General features: G+C 40.4%; 1 protein-coding gene across 1 annotated transcript in view; it reads right to left on the bottom strand.

Moving 5' to 3' along the window:
- The window catches only part of SLC45A2 (solute carrier family 45 member 2), a 59,067-nt gene that overhangs the window by 16,486 nt on the left and 20,513 nt on the right, over positions 1 to 22,068 (bottom strand). Inside the window, exons 3-4 of the mRNA XM_043977393.1 lie at positions 21,204 to 21,544; positions 11,428 to 11,571 (exon numbers count right to left, since the gene is read on the bottom strand). Coding sequence (XP_043833328.1) covers positions 11,428 to 11,571; positions 21,204 to 21,544 — 485 coding nt within the window. The remainder of the gene's footprint in view (positions 1 to 11,427; positions 11,572 to 21,203; positions 21,545 to 22,068) is intronic.

The raw sequence follows: 22,068 nt of genomic DNA, 5'->3' as shown, positions 1-22,068 counted from the left end.
AAAGGAGAAGGAGATAGAAAAGGATGAGATGGATAGATAGTGTCACGGAAACAACAAATACAAGCTTGGACAGACTTTGAGAGATAGTGGAGAAAAGAAGGCCCTGGCACGCTGTGGTCCATGGGGTCACAAAGAGTCACAGATGACTGAACAAATGAACAATAAAAAGGTCACTTCCAGCTCTTATAATCAATCAACAATCATTAAGTACCTACTCTGTGCCAGGCAAACAAAAATACTCTTTAACAGACACACAAAACTGCCCTTGATAGGGTTGGGTGTTGAGAAGGGAACAGGAAGAACTGTGCTAGCAACTAGTAGTATTAAAATAAAAAAAAAAAAACAGTCATCCCTCAAGAAGTCTACCTTCTATTGAGCAATAGCATTTCATAGGTAATAGCCAATAGTCCTATTATTCAGATTAGACTGAGACACTGGTATGAACAAGAAGTCAAGTTTTGCCTTATGATAGAACGAGCCCCGATGTTAGGCTCAGCATACTTCTAACTATTATCACCTCTCAAGCATGGCTGTTTCTCATGTAGGAAATGGTGGCAGTGTCTGGGAACTGTCTACATTGAGGTCCATTTGGAGAAACAAGGAGGTATGGGTTAGTATCACACCTGAGGTTTAAGAGGACCCAAGTATGCTCACCTTGTTGAACATACATAACACTTTGTGTATATATACTTTGTTCACACCCAGGTCTTGTTGGACAAATATTTGGTACTGTTCTAGCCTCTTTTCAGCTTACCCCATGGATCTTATGGATGCGTCTTTGCTGAGGTTCTCTTCTGGTCCCTAGAATTGCCTCCTGGAATTAAACCCCTTTGCTTTGCTTCTCACTACCTGTTTCTTTTTTCTCCCATATCTAATAATCCAAAGCATCTTCAATTTCATCAGCATGGGAATTCCAACCAGTGACACAGAAAAAAACTCATTCATGCCTATCTGGTCCTGTGTACTTTTTGTCCATGTCCTCCTATAATTTCATCATAGGAGGCCACTCTGTCCTGGGGGTCTTCCTCATACTCTCTTGATTTCTCAGGGTTGCCAGTAGAGTACAGACTTTCCACTGGTTATGCCTTAATCTTGCTGGATGACTTGGCCATCTTTTCTTCTTGTTGTACATTTCTTTAATGGCACCTTTGGCACCACTGCCTTTGTATAATTCTTTGTTTGTAATATATTGCAGCCTTCTCTCAGTTGCCCTTTGGCTGATCTTCATCTTCAATTGTTTGCAGACTGAAGTATTCCATGACTCATTGTAGAATGGCCATGATTCTGGTCATACAATATCACCAGAAGAATATTTATGTTAAAAAAGAAGAGCCTAGGGGCAGCTAGGTGGTGCAGTGGATGGAGCACTGGCCCTGGATTCAGGAGGAACTGAGTTCAGATCCGGCTTCAGACACTTGACACTTGCTAGCTGTGTGACCCTGGGCAAGTCATTTGACCCCAGTTGCCTCACCAAAAAAAAAAAAAGAAGAGCCTTTGTCTCAAAGAAAAAGGTGAAGTTGTTAAAATAATTTTACATTTTCCCAATGGCAATCCATCCTGCCTTCATCTTTTTGTTGAATTCTAGTCCCGGATCATTGTCCTTTTGCAGTGCCCACCCAAGATATGAAGAACTCTATAAACTGACTATTCAACTGTAAATCGTAGTCTAGACAGTAGGTATTATTCTTCTACTTGGCTATTCCTGTGTGGATAGTTAGGCCAAATATGAGTGATTACAAATGTGACTTAGGAGGCTCTGTAGTGTTCCAGGAATTGATGCAATCAGCACTATGTCATCAACAAATAGAAGCACCTAGTGGATCTCGCCATCTATAGGAAATCCTTCTTTGACACTAGACCTCCACCATACTGGTAAACATCCCTGGTGAACATATATCCCCCTGTTGTATATGTCTAACAATCAAACTACCAAACAAATGAATCTCGATTGTTAAGTGTTAGAAGGAACCTTGGATAATTTTGACACATACAAGAAACTTCTTCAAGAAACATCTTCAAGGTGGTATTTTGCTCGACTGAAGCAAATATAGTCAACAAACAATAAGCACAATAAGATCTTGCCTTCTCTATACCTTTCCATAATTTGTATAAAGATGTGGTCTACTCTGGACCATCATATATGAAACTATGACTTTTACCCTCAATAATGTCCCCAAAGTTAGAGACCCAAGGGCTGATGTATCACCTTTTCTCACTAGAGGACATTCATCATACACACTCAGCTTAGTCTTCACCTGAGCTCACCCTGCTCCTGATGCCCAGCAATTGTTCAGGTTCCCTAGACATCTAAATAAAAATAGAATATTCAGCAAAATTACTAGAGTGGGAAATCTAATCTCTGCTCTTGAGCCCCCACCCTTCATTTGAGAAATCCCTGGCTCTTGTTGGCCAACCTCATTCATAGGTTGACTTTTTTTAGTAACTGTGTGATTTATTAAAATACATTAAAGTAACTGAATGAGCTATAACAATAAAAAAGAAACAAACAAAAAGAAACAGCAGAGAAACTTTCAAGTAGCCATAGAAGCCTCTTTGCCTGAATGGCTGGCTCCCTTCCCTCACTCCTCTTCCCACTTAGTAGATTTGGGTCTTAAAGAATAAGGAAAGAAATTGAAGGTTTGGAGTTTACCAAGATCAGCCCAGAAATCAACAGGAGAAAATAAGGTAGGGAAGAAGCATCAGGAGTTGGTACTTTCTCCTGCCAGGTCACTAATGGAATACCAATAAAGCTGCCAGATCTCCCTAACAGCACATATCCATCTATGCCCAAGCCAGGCATTCTCCTCCCAAAAGGGAGGAACCTTGCCCTAGAGGGTCCCATTCTCAATTACAGTCTAGTCTAATTCCAGCTGACATGAGGCCTTCTGAACCTTCAGCATTGAAAGACGCTAAGCACAGATGTGCTCAGCACTCCTTTCAAATTCCTCTGTCACCAGGAAAGGGGATTTCCCTGGGCCAAAATGCTGTGCTCTTCCTTCTGGCCAGAGGTTCCTTGCCATCTGTTCCACATGGCTAGAAACAGAGAGGCTTCACAAATGGGGAGCTCTTGGTGGGGATGGGGCCACGGCTTTGAAGCCCCACAGCCTTGACCTCTGCTGGCATTGTTCCAAGCTTAGAACCATTACTGGCAAGCTAAGGTGGATCCTGGAGAGTAGGGGATTGTCACAACTGAGATCCAGAGGGAGAGGACTAATGCACTGAAAGACCAGTGGGATGAAATTGGACATTTTGGTGGATGCAGGACCAAATGGAGCCTGGAATAGTCTGACAATTACTGTGAAAAACCCAGCCACAGGACAGGAAGCAGTGCCCACTGCTGGTGTTTTCTCTCCATCCATCTTCTCTAATTGCTTGCCTGCTGGGCTAACTTTGACAGATTCCAAACCCTCAATCCCTTTCCTTAATCTTCTTCCCCCTAGTCTGATGGGTAGGAAGAGGTGGAAGAAGGCAGTCAGGAAGGTGAAATAGCTTCTTTACAATGGCCCATCTGACTCCAAGGCCAGTACTCTCTGCACCAAGTTGCTTTACTTTGCCTAACTGCTAGTCACTTTACTGTGTTTTAGTGGCCACTACAAAGTCAACCACATAAGACCTATAAATGAGGTTGCCAACAAAAGCACAAGGTTTATCAATTTTGGGGTGGGGTAGAGATGAAAGGTTTCCCATTCTAGTGATTCTGGGGAATATTCTCTATTATCTACAATCTTATCTGAATCCATGGGGCTGGAGGCAGGGGCAGGAGATTGGAAAGCAGTATTTCAAGCAAGCCAGAAATCATCTGAGTACCACATGATGCTCTTGGACTGTGTCACAACCCAGAAGTTTTCCAAACATCCATGAACTCAGAGTTTCATGACCTGCTGAACTTGGTGCATTCTGCTAGAACATTTTAATTTACTCCCGTGCCCTTGCCTAGAATACCATGTTGCTCCATACAATAAGTCCCCTAGTATCTGTGCCAACTATTTTAAAAGTTCTAAAAGCATCAGCAGGAAGAGCTGGAATTCAGAAGACACATGACAAGTTAGAATGTAAGGCATGGGCGGATAGAATGAGGCATACCCGCAACAACCAAGGATTTGTAGTAATTTTTTAAAAGATTCGCCAGATCATAGTATATTGGGTTGTAAGTACTTGAGAAATCACCTAGTTTTACAAATAAAGAAGCTAAGGCCCAGAGAGAAGTGACTTGCCCATAGAAGAAGTGGTAAGTATAAGTAGTAAGCAGCAGAGCTGAGAGTCAAACCCAAATTGTCTACTGTCACCTTCAGTGCTCTGTTCACCACACCATACTTTCTCATGGACTACAGCCACCACTTACTGCCTGCCTTTTTCTTCCCTAACTACACCCCCTTCCAGACTCGCTCAAACATCCATCAGATGCCTGCTGCAGAAAAGAGTGTTGGTTGTTGCAAGGGTGCTTCATTCTATCCACCTATTCCTCCTACTCTAGCTTGTCATGTGCTCCCTGAATCCTAGCTCTTCTTATCAGTGCTCTTACAAATTTTAAAACGGTTGGCACAGGCACTAAGGAACTGTTTGGAGCAACATGGGCAGCTGAAGCAATGATTCACCTGGGCCCTTATTCACATCTACCTGGATGTACGTAATCTGGTTGCAACTGCAACTTTTTATCATACTAAAATATTTATCGACATGATGCCTGAGACGTGGCAATAGAAGCCATCCTATCATCTACCTCTCCTGCCCCTTGCCTACCACACACAGACCTTACCCATATTTCTCACGAAAACTCTCCAAAGGAGCAGTTAGGTCGCACAGTAGATAGAGCACCAGCCCTGGAGTTAGGAGGACTTGGCCTCAAATCTGCCCTCAGATACCTACTAGTTGTGTGACCCTGGGCAAGTCATTTAATCCCAGCTGCCTACAAAAAGCTCTCCAGAGAAGGTCAAATATATACCAATTAGGATAAGTAGTTGTTACCCATTATGATGGTGTTTGAGGTATGGTCTCACATCTTGGAGGAATTTTGGCGTTCCACCATAGCCCCGTTAATTACAAGAATCTGAAGTACATCCAATATTTTTAGAAATAAAGCCAGCAGTGCAATCTTCTTTAACTGGTTCAGTGTTTTAATACCATATTTTCTGTCATGGCAGCCAATAAGCACATGCCTCCCTTGTCTGGTAGCTGGAGTATATCCCTCCTACCTGCCTTCTAGTACAACTGGAGAATTTCATGGTGAACCCATCTCAGATGTATTTCATGGATATGATCCACCAGAAACAAACTCAGGATCTACCTACATAGACCTAAATGACCGCTAGACCCATACTCTAATTATCTGCCTCTCTGTCCGCCTGTATCTCTGCCATATACTTACACACACACACACACACACACACACACACACACACACACACACATACTCACACAACACACATGTGTGCACAGAAGAGAAATGGATCACTCTACTCTAGACCTAGACTATCTATTTCCAACACAGAAAAGTGAAGTGATGGGGGATCTGACCTTGGAAATAAAAAACTGGAGTCTCATGTGGGACCCTGGGCTAGACACAACCTTTCAGTGCTTTAGGCAACTCTCAAAGACTACGGTAGAACTAAGACTCTCTAAAACTATACTTTTCTGACAGAGATGGTACCAACCCTCATTGGTAGAGTATTCATGGATAATTCCTTATACCAATTAATTCCCAGATCCTATCCTTCTCCCCTATACAACAGCACTGAGCCCAAGCTTATTTGCAAAGAAGATGACAGAATATTACGAGCAATATACTTTACAAAACAGCAAAAACAGTGAAAGAAAAAACAATCCTGCAGAAAACTTGGCAGGAGACACAAACTTACTTAGCCAAATCATGCCAAGATAATTTATGCATGAAACTGGAAAAAAGGCAATAAGGAAATATCAACAAGAATAGATTTGCAAGTGTTTCTATAACAACCTATTCTCAATAGCACCACATTTGAACTGTAACACTTGAACATTCAATATGCTATATAAAGAAGTAGAAATTAATAATAATAGCAACTACTATTTATATAGCACTTTGAAATTTGCAAAGAGCTTTTTTTGCGAAGCAATGAGGGTTAAGTGACTGGCCAAGGTCACACAACTAGTAAGTGTCAAGTGTCTGAGGCCAAATTTGAACTCAGGTCCTCCTGAATCCAGGGCCACAGTCAGTGCTTTATCCACTGTGCCACCTACCTGCCCTGGAAATTTGCAAAGAGCTTTACAAATATCTCATTTCATCATCACAACAACCTTGGGAAGTAGGTATTACTATTATCCCCATTTTACAGATAAGGAAACTGAGGCAGAGAGCAATTAAGTTATTTATCCAGGGTATAGCTAGGAAGTATTTGAGACAGGATTTGAACTTAGGTCTTTCTAACCCAAGTCCATTGCTATATCCACCATACCACCTAACTGAAATGACCCTTAAGAAGATGAAATAGAAAAAGTAGATGACCTATCCATATATACACATAAGAAATTCATACTGGAGGTAACACGAATTTTAAAATATGAAAAGATATTTTATTTATTTTTAGATAGATTTCCAAGTTCTCTCAAAGGGGAGATGCTAAAAGAATGTAAAATATTCTAAATCATATATTTCTCATAACAGGCTACTAGGAAAACATTTACAACTATCAACCCATAAGCCCAATTTCTCTTCAACTCTTCTGTGTATCTACACTCTCATCTCTAGAACATTTCCTGAGAATGATCTATGTAAGCATTGAGGGAATCCTTGATGAAAATATCTGAAGAGAATGAATCTATTTTCATAGATGATTCCCCATAGTAGACCACATCTTCATGATTTCACAACTGACCAAGAGGTACAGAGAACAGAAGATCCCCCATGTTTGTTTGCTGATCACAGAAAGATATTTAACTCAGTGGTGTAAAACATAGACTTAAAGGCTCTCCTCCACTAAGGTTTCTCCCATGCTCTTTCATGCATATATTAAACTCATACAAGATGCTTTGATAAATGAAATTGCAGAAAGTGCTTGGTTTAGTAATCCTCTGTTTAGCAATAACAAATGAGACATAAAACAGGAAGATATATGCTTGCCAAAATGGCTCTCACTGTCATGGAAGATGTCCTATGCAGCATCCAAATGGAAGAAGGATACCATTAAAAAGTGAGCTTCTCCAGATGCTCCCATTTGTATTGATTGCAGCAAGACTGGAACACTGTATGGCTTTCATAATAAGTTCTGCAGCCATTCAAAAAAGATTGAACTAGCAGCTCACTTAAGGAAAAAATAACTGGATGAAGAAATTCTATTTCCCAGATTATAAGATGAAATAGCCTACTGAGTTCTTCCAAATGTGTGTCAACTAGTGAAAACTCATTTAACTAGCATAGCCTCACTACCCCCCATTTTACCCCCATTTTAACCTTTTGCTACAATGGTACTGGTAGGGTTGTTTCCTCCTTCTCAGTTCTTCATGCCAAATTCCCTGCTCTGAATTCCTTCCTCCTAATTTCAGTCAATCAGTAAATAAGCATTTATTTATTTAGTGGTGTTTTAATGTCAGTTATTCCTTGTAAGTGCATTTAGGACTTTTTAATAGCATTGGATTGATCGCACTACAAAGGGAAAACCTCTATTGATCTTTGTAACCACATACTTTGAACAGAGGCATCCTCTGCTTGTCTAATATTTTGTGTATGACAATAGCCCTAAAGTCAGGATGCAGCCCACGTGGGTGATTTAGTTTCTTTTTTAAAATTTTTCAATAAGCATTAATTAAGTGCCTATTATGTTTGAGGCACTGGGCTAAGCATTGGAGATACCAAAAAAGGGCAGAAGACAGTTCCTATCCTCAAGGAGCTAACAATCTAATTTTTTTTGATAATTTAGGAAATAACTTTCTCTTTCCAGGTCCTATAGATAATAGAGCAATCTCCCATTTGTATCATACTATCTCTTTGTCTCAAATGATATATCAGATTGATCCCTGTGGGGCTTCAAGCCTTTAACTGGAGAATGGATTTCCCCACCCCACCCCACCATGTGCTACTTACACTTCCATTATGGACAATTAACACTGAGACTGTCCCTGTTAGCAGTTGTTATCTTTCTGAGTGGCAAGAAAGTTTGTTAAAACTATCTCTGGGTGCCAGTATGCTTTGTCTGAGCTCTCCTATGCTATAATGTGTCTTGGACAAGTATAGCAAACATCAGCAAAGTGCACAAGACAGGAACAGTGGCCCAAATTTTACCTGGGAAATTGCACAGTGAGCCCAAGATGCTCCCTGACACAAAAAGCTCATCTTTATAAAAACAATGTTTTGCTGGTGAAACTTTATGGCTACAAATCATGGCTACAATTTCTAAGGAATCATAAGTATAGATAGAAGAAAAGAAACAAGTATTTATTAAGTGCTAAGCACTTTCCAAATATTATCTCATTTTAATCTTCCAATAACCCTGGGAGTTTGGTACTATTATCTCTATTTTACAGTTGAGGAAAGAGGTTAAGTGATTTGCCCAGGGTCACACAACTAGTAAGTGTCTGAGATCAGATGTGAACTCAGGTCTTTCTGACTCCTGGTCCAATGCTCTATCAACTGAATAAGATGAGAAAATGATGATAATCGAGACTGGCGAAGGTCACAGACATAGCCCATGGCCTAGGGCATGCCATTGGTTATAACTTTTATTGCCAGAACTTTGGTTCCCAAGGATCAGATCTGATCCTGCAGCTTACTCAAGAAGGGCATTTTATCTTTCCTACTTCCTTTTTTTCATTTGCCGGGCAATAAGGGTTAAGTGACTTCCCCAGCTTCACACAGCTAGTAAGTGTCAAGTGTCTGAGGCCAGATTTGAAATCAGATCCTCTTGAATCCAGGGCCAGTGCTTTATCCATTGCACCACTTAGCTGCCCCCATCTTTCCTACTTCTTATCCTCACCCAGAATTTTCTCCACAAAGACCACCAAATATATTTCTATCTCTGTTTCCACAGATATGGGTAAAACCACCCCCATATAAGCACTAAATGAATTAAATGTATATGGGTAGAGAATTACCTTTCTTTCACTCCAGAGAAAATGCAGAAAAAGACAAAGGATTAACAGGAGCCCATGAACAGAAAGAGAAAACATAAAACATACAAATAACCCATAAGCTTCCCCTCAGAAAAGAACTAAACCTAGGATTGCCAATCAGGCAACCCTTTGACATTCTGCTAAGTTCCCGTTTCCTATGGGGCCCTACAAAAATCTCCCTGACTCATACTACTGCCCTTTGGTTCAGATCCCCCCTCCAAGGCTTCACACTTTAGGGCAGCTAAATAACTAACACGCCGACATTGCAGAGTCTCCTTGTTATTGGTCCCAAGAGACGCACACAAAAATTTAGCATTATAATGATACTCTTAAAAGTTTGATTCCTCCCAGAAGAGAAATACACTTAGAGCCTTTAGAAAGCAAATCTCTTTTCCACCAGACCTTCATGACTGTTTAAATAACTCCATTTAAGTGGTAAGTGGCAAGGTCTTGATTTACTATAGAAATTTCTTACTAGATTGTAAACTCATTGAGGACACAGACTATTTCATTTCTTTCTTTGTGTCTCCAGTGCCTGGTATATAACAGAGAGTTAGCATATGCTTGTTGATTGATTGAATACTCTTCCCCTCCCTCCAATATGGCTTTGACCCTTATTGATCCTTTCACTACAAAAGACACATGGGCAATCCTTTTTCTTTCTCCAAGGTAAATGCTGCTCAGAGACTTTACTTTTCTCTAAAAAGCCAGGTCTCTGACCTCTTGAATTTTGGTATTACTTATGAGGTGACCCCCAAGACTGGTCATTCTGGGAATCTCCCTTCTCTGGATAGGAGACTAGATTCCAAGATAAGGTAGCCTAGGAAATAAAAATCCCCCATCTACAAGCCAGGAGTTTGGCATATGGGAACATCACCTATGAACTCCCCTTTTATGACCAGTAGTAGACAAGCATGTCTGCTCCTGTAGGAACTCCATCCTGCCTGCCATCACCTCTTAGGCTGGGAAAATTCTTTCTCCTGTCATTATTGACAATCCTTGGAATAATTGGTGAATGAGGGAGAAAGAAATCCCTTTTCTACCTCCAACTGTCCTTAAAAAAGAAGAGACAAAGGAAAAGGTCAAAATGGAAAAGCAGCCCTATTTTGGTACATAGAGGTGCTTCCTCTAACCAGAGTCCAGTCTACTGAGTCTCCATCTGCTAAGCACTTTCAGGGTGACCCTAATTTCTGAAAAGCAATCAGGAGTTACCTTTGTCCTCTTAAAAAGTCATCAATGGGCAAACCCCCATTCATAAAAGACATTTCAGACTCACAAACACACTGGGACTGTTTCTAGTACTTGATGAGGTTGGAAAGGCTATTTCCCAGATGAGAAAATCTGGAAGCCTAATCACCATATTTATATCAGGGAGCTGGCAAGGGGTCTCCATAAAACCTAAGAAAGACCCTTTGGAGAGAAATGGTGACTGCTGTCATTCAGATTCAAGAGCTTTGCATTGTAGGAAAACCTGGAAGAGGCTAGGAGCTGTCTCACAGCTGAACCTAATTTGGAGTAACAAAGCTGTAGGGTGAACATCATACATAGAAAGCCCAGGCACATCCAGCATGTAGAACTCAATAAATTGCATATAGCTACTTTGGCTACTTCTCACACATTCTCAATCTGCCATATTCCTGGTCTCTAGCCTCCACCTCCGACCCTCCTGGTCCCACCCTCCTGGTTTCTAATTGGTGAATATTCCTCATATTCAGCCCAAACCCAGAACTATCATGCTAGCTTCATGCCATACTGATGATCTTGTACCCTTCTCTCCTGCCCTTCCCCATATTTTCTAACTTTAGTTCTGAGCCATTAATTGAATAAATACTAGCATCCCTGGAAGGATGTATAAATCACTTTTCCCATGACTCAAAACAATATCTTTGTGACATTCCTGTTCAAAATGCTCCTCCCGGGCTACTGGCATGTGTTGTCTTTCCCCCATTAGAACTTAAGCTTCCTGAGGACAAGAACTGTCTTACTAGCTTGTAATCCTGTAGCCAGCACTTCACCAGGGTATGGTACATAGTAAGCACTTAATATGTGCTTTCTCATTCATTCATTCTTTCATTAATTCAAGTTCTTCATTCCTTGATACAATTAGATTGATTTGAACTTTACACCTGACCTCAAACTGGATTTAATGTTTTCTCCTTGGATGGGTTATTTATAACACTGTTGAATATTGTTCCTAAATTGTTTGAAGTAGTTTCCCAAGAAGACTCCTGGAGGGTAGGAATTATGCCTTATTCTTGTCTTATATACCCAATAAAATACAACCTTGCAAGAATTCAGCAATTACTTGCAGGCTGATTGGTCTGTGTGAGAGAATGCCAGTGTTACCTGTCCCATAAAATCTGTGAAGAAGAGCATGTTGGAAAGGAAAGCTGTCCATCCAATGAGGTGGCTGACACAGAGATAGCGGTAGTGAGGAGGCATGCTCAGAATAGCCTTCAGCAAAGACTTCATGGTCATCTTGCTCTGAGTCTAGGGCAAAACAGAAAACAAATGTGTTGCTTTCATAGGATCTTAGGGTGACCAATTTTGAGCTAAAAGGGACCATGGGTATTACCTTGTCAAATCCCCTCATTCTACAAGTTAGAAAACTAAGACACAAGGTCCCCTCCTTCAGAGGGCATGAAGTAGTGCCAGTAGTCAGATCAAGTCATGTGCGTTCAAATTAAGAACTCATTCCAGCGTACCACACTGTGCTTTGGAAATCCCAGGTACTGGATGCCTGAATGCTGTATACTGGATGTGCTGGCGCTAACTCTAATGACAGGCACTTTCCTTGGATATCATCATCTAATTAACTCATTATGTGTATGAAACTTCCCTAGAGAGGCACTTGGTACAGTGGATAGAGTGTGCTGGGTCTGGAATCAGGGAAGAACCATGGTCAAACCCTCTCTGAAACACGACTTATGTGACCTTGGATTGAATTTCTTCTGGCTTTAGTTTGCTTATCTGTAAAATGGAAAGCGGGGTAAAAAAAAAAAAACTGCTTGGGTCCCAAACATGAGAGCTGAGCAAGGCTTTACACAGGATAACTAAGAGTAAGGCTCGTTCCCACACACAAGTAATTTGAGAGATAGGTCAGGGGAGTGCGCAAAGCACTGAATTTAGACTCAGGAGAGACCTACGTTGAAATCCCACCTCTGACTTTTACTAGTGGTATGATTTGGATCAATCTTTGAACTTCAGTTTCTTCCTCCTCTGTGTTCAAATTGTATTTTGCTCTGGTCTCCTTGACCACCCCAAACTGCTTCTAGTTAGTAAGAAGCCAGTATAAAAGGGGCAATAGTAAGAAGTAAGATTGCAAAGGGGAAGCCACAAATCATATACAAACCGTCCCAAAGACCAAAGGAGCAAAATTTAGAAATTGTATCATAGATTGGGGGCAGCTAGGTGGTGCAGTGGATAAAGCACCATCCCAGGATTCAGGAGGACCTGAGTTCAAACCCGGCCTCAGACGCTTGACATGTACTAGCTGTGTGACCCTGGGCAAGTCACTTAACCCTCATTGCCCTGTCCAAGAAAAATGGTATCATATAGTAACCGAAAATTGCATCCTAATAATATGTGCTGAGTTGGGAGCAGTCATCCAGGCTTTGTTGCCAGGGTCTTTTGGTCCTCTGCTCTGAGAATCTCAGAAAAATTCCAGACATCCACAGGAAGACGAGGAGAACATCAATAACTCTGAGATGACAAGGATCTATTAACTTTAAAGTCTTACAACACTATGAGATGATTTAGATATGTTAATTAAGCTCCAGTGACACAGATAAGTGTTAGTGTGACCCCCCCAACCGCCCCCCCCATAAAAATAGGCTTCAAACTCCTGCCATTTGATCACTCCTCCATCTGCTAAGGGTCCATGCTGCTCAGTGCTGCGAACTCCAAAGTTTCATTATAGAATTGATTCACTTACCATTGTCTTCCTCCTTCCCCTTCCTGTCTGCCTTCCATTCCCACACCATCCTCCATCCCCATACCACCTGCCTCCATAACCCTTTTCTCTGCTTGTCCCTGTTCTTTCCTTTCTTGTTCCCCTGTATACCCTCTGTGTCTTATTAAAGTAGAATTGCAACCTCACTTTCCATTGCTATCATGGCCTTTCCTGGTGAGTAGCCAAAGAACCAGGCGTGCCTGCTCCATTTCATAATTTCATAAATTAATCAGCAACTAATCTTCAAAATGAGGGGTAATTAAATTGGTAGTGCCTACCTTGCAGAGTTATTGTGAGGTTTAAATAAGATAATGTATGAAAGCGCTTTGCAAACTTTAAAGCCCTATAAAATGTTATTTATTGTTATTATGAATACATAATCACAATGAGTGTAAAAGTGGCTTTATAGCACCCACTTGTGGCAGGACCCTGTAAGCATGTCCACTAGTATTATTGCCATTGCAGGGGAAACACATGATTTGGCTGGTATTTTTAGTTGCATGTCCAATTTATCAATTTGTTCATGAAAGCATTTAGATATATAAACCTTCCCATCAGGACTGTTTTAGCTGCATTCCATAAGCTTTAGTATATTGTCTCCGTGTTGTCATTTTCTCTGATAGAATTTTCTGATATTTGTTCTTTTTATTCTTTGGGATTAAGTTATTTAATCTCCAATGAATTTATAACTCTTTCTTCAAAGGCCCTTTATTGCACATAGCTTTATTGTCCTTTGACCAGGACACTATGATGTGTTTAATATTTCTGACTTTCTGCATTTTTTGGTAAAGTATTTAATGTTCCAACTTATATTTATTTTTTTAAAGGTGCCATGAATGACTAGTATGTTAACTCCTTTCACAATGAAGGCCATTCATAAGTACCATTCATCTGTTGATTGTCAATGTGTTTGGCCAGTATGTCACACCGACTTTTCCTAACCCTGATTAATGATGATGACAATAATGTCAATTTGTTGTTTAGTCCTTTTCAGTCATGTCCAACTCTTTGTGACCCCAGGAAGATGAGTTTTCTGAACTTCAAGCCCAATACTCTATCCCTACTGCTACCTATCTTCCTCATGATATCAATAAGCAATATTTATATGTCAGTCTTTAAAGTGTATAAAGTATTTTCCATATATTACCTCACTTGATCCTGACAACAACACTGTGAGATGGGTAGTAGATTATTGTAATCCCTAATTATAGGTAGGGTAACTAATTCTCAGAAATTTAAAAAAAACATCCATATCCACAGAACTAGTAGCCCACATGTATCATCCATAGGCATGGTTAAAATACCTTGATTTCTGGACTCCAAGAACCAACTTGCACCCTGCTCTGCCAGGTTCCTCCTGCCAGACCTTTGCCTGTCTAGGGAAGGTCCATAGGCTTTATGCTAATGAAAGGTTATAATTATCTTCCTTGCTACTATTAAGTTATCCCATAAGTTAACACATCTGTATTTATAAGCCCCAGGATAGATCAGTGTTCAGATGAGAGGGAGAAGGGAAAATAGAGGAGATAATGACCAATAATAAAATGTTAGAGCTGGAAACTCGGAAATTATCTTGGTTCATTTTGTAAAAGAGAAAACTGAAGTTCAAAGAGGCTCTCAGATTGAGGAACAGCAGCCCGGGCACAATGCTCCCAACTAATCCTTCCCTATCCATGAACTCTTTCATCCCGCTTATATCCTGAGCTTACTTTGAACAAACCACAATGCTCAGTAGACCCTAAAGGGAGATACAAGATTTGGATAAGACACTTCCTGCCCTCTTGGAATTAATAGTGTAGGAGGAGAGATCATGAATACGTAGGCAACATTACGGAAAATGACACATAATTAAGCACATTAAAGAGATACAATGTGAAGTGCTGAGGTCTAAGGGGGAAGTTCATTACCAAAGGAATAGGTCAAGGAAGGCCTGTGGAGAAGGTGACATCTGAGCTGAGCTTTAGAAGATGCATAAGAGTCAAGCAGATGAAATGAGAGGAAACCAGCTCCTTTCCTAAATTAATGCACATATAAAAGATTAAAACTGGACAACAGGTGTTCCCTTCTGCTTCACTCATTAATTTTAGCCTCTGCCTCGGGTACAATATTCAACCCATTCCCTAACTCTCTTCCAAACCCATTTCTGCTTTTGTTCTTAAACCCACAGGAGCTTCCAAATTAGACTTGTTATTTCACTAAGAGTCAGGCATGAAAATTCTCAGCTCCCCTTTGGGTTTGAAAAATGAAAATGAAAATGAAATTGCCCTTTTCTCCCTAATTCCCTAATTTCCTGGATAAAGCCACAGGAGGTTTTTCAATGATTCTCAGCACATTTTAAAGTCTCACAAAGTCTGCTAATCACTGGGTAATGAAGGTCGCAATGGCTGGTATATGAATAGACACAGGGTAATCGGGAATAAAAGGGAATGTAGCACATATAAATGCATGAGTGAACGCGTGCGTGTGCGCGCATGCGTGCACGCGCGCGCGCGCACACACGCACACATACACACACTCCTACTGAAATGGTGGATTGGAAATGAGATTTAAAAGTATCCAGCATCAACCTTCAAAAACTTCAGGACCCCACTGTAAAGCAAAGGATCCTGATTTTCCAATGACACAGACACTCTTATTGGAAAAAAAAAAAATAACTGTTTAAAAAAAAAAAACAATTGCTCCTGGGCCCATGGCTCCCAGATGGTAATGATTCAGCTCTCTCAGGAGTTCTACTTTGGAAAGCAGAACATTTGGCCAAAGGTGTGTTGTCCTGCTCTTTTCAATTTCGATGATACAATAGCATCTCACTCCATTCAGAGCTGATGTGAGAATGAGTGTGTGTTTATGTGGTATGCACTTGATTAAGGTTTCCTATTGATTTATGTAGTGTTGAATGAATTCACTTCCACTGGTGCAGTGTTATTGTTGCTGTTGTTCAGCCGTTTCTTCTGGCTAAGAACAATGACTAATGATACCATTTCTATTAAGTGTAAAGAACAAGGGGAAATTTTCAGTGATCTGTATTGGTGCGGCAATGTTTTTACTTCTGTCACAAACAAGGTACTGATATCCATGTGCAAAAGGAAGGCTGGTCTTCCTTATAGAACCTTATAATAAGGAAGGTTATAAAATGCCTCTCCACACTCCAGGTTATCAGGGACAATGAGGATGGGTCTTTCTATCCAGCCTAGGCTGGAAGTGCAGCAGCCACTCATGTGCCTAGTCACTGCTGATTGGCATGGAAGTCTTGACCTGTTCTAAACTCATCCAGCTTGTTTTCCTTAAGAAGATCTGAGTTCAAATATGGTCTTGGACACTTACTAGCTGTGTGACCCTGGGAAAATCTTTTTTTTTTTTTTTTTTTGCGGGGCAATGAGGGTTAAGTGACTTGCCCAGGGTCACACAGCTAGTAAGTGTCAAGTTTCTGAGGCTGGATCTGAACTCAGGTCCTCCTGAATCCAAGGCAACTACCCCACCCTCACCCGAGCAAATCATTTAACCCTGTTTGCCTCAGCCCACACCTTTATTCTGAATTAGTGAGGTTTTGCTGTTTCCTGATTATATTTGCTCCTGAGCTATATATTTCCCAGTAGTATCCCTGGTCTCTTCTTTCTGATCTTTTCTTAACCTTGTTTTTTTTTTTAGTTTATTTGGTGTCTATTTCGGGGTGGGGGTAGTTAACTAATATATGATATACTGTCTTCTGAAGACTTATCTACATAATACCACATAATTGTTTCATTACAAAAATCTCCAGTATGCTAAGCCAGTGGTAATTCTTTCCATGTTCACTATGACAGGGCCCTGGGAGGCCACAGAGTCCACAAATCCATATGAATACCAAGCATTGTCATTTTAAACCTAATTTAGCTCCAACAAAATGTACACCTTGGCACAGTGCAATTTTTTTAAAAAGCAAATATATCTTCTGTAGGTGAATTTTTAAAAATGTTTATTTTTCAAATGTAGAGGCAGCTAGGTAGATAAAGCTCAATGGATAAAGCGCTGGGCCTGGAGTCAAGAAGATCTGTGATCAAATGTGGCTTCAGACACTCACTAGCTGTGTGACCCTGAGGCAACTCATTCAACCTCTGTTTGCCTTAATCCACTGGAGAAGGAAATGGAAAACCAACCACTCCAGTATCTTTGCCAAGGAAACCCTATAGAGGTAATAAAGAGCTGTATAGGACCAAGGGACCAAACAGCAGTAACAAAAATTTTCAAATGTACGCAGATGTCATTGTGATTCATAAAATTCAGTCTATCTGACCCTAGTCTCTCTCCTAAACTTTGGTCCTGAATTACCAACTGCCTGCTAGAAATCTCCCCCTGAATGTCCCCAGGGCATCTCAAACTCAACATATCCATGAACTCCTCAGACCAAGCCTACCCCACCTCCAGACTTACTGGTTCCTCTATCTTTTCTCTCCTTTATATCACACATCTGATCAATTGTGAATTCCTCTGCCAACACAACATCCCTTACATTCATCTTGTCCACTACATACATAGCCACCCACCGCCCTAGTCAGGGTACCCATCACCTCTCAACTAGATACTCCTAATTGTTCTCTTTCTAGGCCCTTCCCTCTCCAACCCATCCTCTACACATCTGTCCACACATTTTTCTTAGAGCAAGCAGATCTGATCACCTCACATTCCTTCTCAAGAATCTTCAGCAGCTCTCTGCTGCTTCTATAATCACATAAAAAATCTTCAGCTTAGCATCAAAGGCTCTTTGTGATCTCCTTTATCAGATTTATTTACCTTTGCACATTCCATGTTCCAATCCAATTGGCTTCCTTGGGGTTTCCTAATAACAGAATTTCACTTCCTACCCTACCCTCCTCCTTTTTTTTTTTTTTCAGTTTGTCCTGTATGTCTAGAATACATTTGCTCCTTACCTCCCATCTATCATTCAACCAATCAAGCCACAAGCATTTATTTAGAACCTACCATTATGTCCCAGGGGTAGCTAGATGATGCAGTGGATAAAGTTCAGGACCTGAATCCTCAAGACGATTCATCTTTCTGAGTTCAAATCTGGCCTTGGACACTTACTAGCTGTGTATCCCTGGGCAAACCACTTAATTTTGTTTGCCTCAGTTTTCTCATCTGTAAAATTAACTGGAGAAGGACATGGCAAACCACTCCAGTATCTTTGCCGAGAAAACCTCGGATGGAGTCATGAAGAATGAGAAACAACTGAACAACACCAATTATGCCCCCAAAACTGCTATGTACTGGGATGCAAAGACAAAAGAGAGATAGTCGCTGCCTTCAAGGAGATTACATTTTACTGTATGGGTACATGCAACATATATACAAATAAGTAAACACACAAGATACACAAAAGAACTACAAAGTAATTAGGAGGGGGGCAATACTATCAACCAGGAGAATTTGGATGTGACACATAGACTGAGCTTTGAAGGTAGCTAGGAGTTCCTAGGGCAGAGGTAAAGAATGTTCCAGGCAGGGGAAATTATCTCTTTAAAGGCGTGGAGCCAAGGAATGGGATGTCACAAATAGCAGAGAAATCCAAACGAACCACCCACAATACTCTCAAGTGTAGCCACTGCCCACCTGCAATATAAATGAGGAATCTGTAACAAAACAGATAAAATATAATAGAACATGGACATTATCACATTTTAAAATTAAATCAGTATGCAGCCTACCAGGGATCCTTATGGACAGATTAGTGGTTCCCATTTCTATTTGAGTTTGACATCATTGATACACAGGGAGAAGAAAGTAGGCCAGCTCATCTGAAAAGTAGACAGACAGTACATGCTTCCATTCTAGAGGGAATGGACTAAAGGTATAGAATCAGGATGCACTTTCATATATGGTCATTATCTTGATTTGTTTGGGCTAATAATAGTGATAATGATAATTGTTGTTTTAGGCTTCTTGGCTAAGATACTGAAGTAGTTTGTCATTTCCATCTCCAATGTGTCCCCATTTTACAGATGAGGAGTAAGGCAAATAGGGTTAAGTGACTTTCCCAGGGTCACACAGGTAGTGCCTGAGGCCAAATTTAAACTCATATCTTTCTGACTCCAGGCCCAATACTCTATTCACTGTGCTGCCTCATTGCCCCCAATAATGATAATAGCTAGCATTTGTATAACACTTTAAGGTTTGAAAATAATTTTTAAAGTATTATCTCATTTTTCCCCTCACAACAATCCTGGGAGGTAATTGCTATTATAATCCCCATCCTACAGATAAGGAAACTGAGGCAGAGAGTGGTTAAGTGATTTGTCTAGGGTCCCACAGCTAGTAAATGTCTGAAACTCAATTTGAACTCAAGTTTTCCTGACTCCAGGACCAGCAAAATATTTGTTATGCCGTATAGCAGCTAACTAGATGTATTTTTTATTCTACTTGGGGGTAGAGTTGGATTGAGGGAAGGGAAAGAAATGGAATAAGCATTTATATAGTGCCTATTATGTACCAGGTTGTTTGTTAAGTGCTTTACAAATACTATCTCATTTGATCCTTACAACCATCCTGAGAGGTAGATGCTATTATTATCCCCATTGATGAAACTGAGCAAATGGAGTTTATGTGACTTGTCCTGGATTGCGCAGCAAATAAGTGTCTGAGGCCAGATTTGAACTCAGGTCTTCCTGACTTCAGGCCCATATTCCCTGTGCTATCCTAGCTAAGGATCAAAAATAGAGCAATATATTACTACACATATAAGTATAAATATATGTATCTATATATGCATACATTTATATATACTTACATACATATTTAAATATATTTAAACAAAGCATGGCATGTGGTAGAAGTTAAGATTCTTATCTTGCATGGTCTTTTTAGTTCTTCATGGCTTGAGAAATTTATGATTATTGATTGTTTTTTAAAAAATTAATAGCAATTTAATTTTTTTAAAGACTACATAATAGGAAATAATGAGTAATCAACTGAGAAAGACTGGAACTAGATTGTGGAGGGGAAAACATTTAAAAAGTATTATCATGGGAGCAGCTAGGTGGCACAGTGGATAGAGCACCAGCCCTGGAGTCAGGAGGACCTGAGTTCAAAGCTGGGCTCAGACACTTGACACTTACTAGCTGTGTGACCCTAGGCAAGTCACTTAACCCCAACTGCCTCACCAAAAATTTTTTTTAAAAATAAAAGTATTATCTCATTTTTTTCCTCACAACAATCTCAGAAGGTAGTTGTTATTATAATCCCCATTTGACAGATGAGGAAACTGAGGCAGAGAGTGGTTAAGTGACTTGTTCAGAGTCCCACAGCTAGTAAGTCTCTGAGGATGAATTTGAACTGCAAGAGGAGTTTTATATTTTATCCTAGAAGCATCAGGGAGCTACTGACATTTCTTGAGCAGGGGAGTGGCATCACCATACCTGTAATTTAGGATTTGGGGAACCCTGTAGACTCTATACACTGTAGAAAATGTGTTCTTGTAGACTCTGTACATTGTAGAAAATGTGTTCTTAGAGCTCCATCAGGAGGGCACTACAATAGTCCAAGCAAGAGATGGCAAAGGATTGAACTAGGGTGGTTCCTTAGTTCTCTTCAAGCTACAACTCTAATTCTGTCTCTTCCATTAAAACCTTTCTTGATCTCCAGTTGTTAGAGCTTCTTCCCTCTTCAAACTATTTTGTATTTATTTATAAGCAGCTAAGACAACACCATTGGGTCTGAAGTCATAAAGACATGAGTTAAAAGTTGCTCTCAAACACTTGCTAGCTTCGTGACCCTTGACAAGTCACATAATTTCTGCCTCAGTTTCTTCAACTGTAAAATGGAGATAACCTTCCCCAGTCCAAGGCTTGACCCCTTCACTCTTCTCTTATAAGCCATGCAGTCTTCTTATTAATCTGGCCATCTAAAGCTATTATCTCCTTCCCAGTTGCCCCCAAACCAGAGCTTTATAATAATAGTGTTAGAACAAGAAAGGGAAAAAAACACAGTTGAGAAATTGCCATTACATTCACTTAGGTGGGGAATTTTTCATCTAGCAGTCAGGAAAAGACTAGAATCTCAGCTGATCAATTTCATGCCTAGAACAGGATGTTCTAGGTTCCCGTTTGACTTTAAAGGCCTTTTTGCATTTAGAAAGAAAACTAGAAAGGTCAGAGAAAAGAAAACACAACTTCAAACAAAAGAGGGCATCCATCTTCACCTGCTCCTTGGTACTTTCTGTGGCTTCTTCCAGTTTTGCTGTGGCTAGTTCGGTCTGTTCTGGTTTCATTAAAGGATTTTTTACTCTCTCTAGAGAACCGTAAGCATAGCCTCCATTTTGCATAAGCAGAGGGCTCTGTGGGTTGTGCTGCAGCATGCTGTCTTCTTGGTTATCACAGAGAGGTGCTTCAGGGATGCTGCACAAGTGTATGATGAGACAGGTTGTGAACACCAGAGCCGAGAAGAAGAACATAACCTGAAATTCTGTGCCCAGCAATCTTCCCAGTTCCAAATGTCCCCAGTCTATAGCACCCAAAAGATAACCAAGAGCACCTCCAAAACCTGCGGAAGGAAAAGAAGAAATGTCAAGATAATATCAATAATGCGTCTGTATTTACTTTGCACTATGTCTTATTCATTGCTTCATTACATTAAACATTCATTGAGAGTAGTAACAGTGGTTCTGGATTCTAGTTACAACTCTCTCATTAAGGAGCTTTGTGACCTTGAGCAAGTCACTGCCCATCTCTGAGCCTTCATTTCCTAGTCTGTAAAATGTGAGATATGAACCAGATGAATTCTCAGGTTTATTCCCAGCCTAGGATTCTGTGATTCTGTAATGAGATCCACTTAAATTCTGATGTTAGGGATTAAGTCTATTGCTTAGTATTCAACTCAATTCAACAAATATTTATCAAGGAACAAATAAATGTACAGTAAATTAGCTAAAAGAAAGCAGTCTTCACTATAGCCCCTATTCTTTAACTGTCTCCACCATAGCAGAAACTTGTGTTAGACCCCCAATTCCTCACCATTCTCTCTTGTGAGTAGCCTCCCCCCCCCCATTCATTTCCAGCACCTTCTTC

Source organism: Dromiciops gliroides, chromosome 1 (genome assembly GCF_019393635.1).
Source record: "Dromiciops gliroides isolate mDroGli1 chromosome 1, mDroGli1.pri, whole genome shotgun sequence".
Lineage (NCBI taxonomy): Eukaryota > Metazoa > Chordata > Mammalia > Microbiotheria > Microbiotheriidae > Dromiciops > Dromiciops gliroides.
The sequence above is the reverse complement of the archived record's forward strand: the minus strand, read 5'-3'. Positions and strand labels throughout refer to the sequence as shown.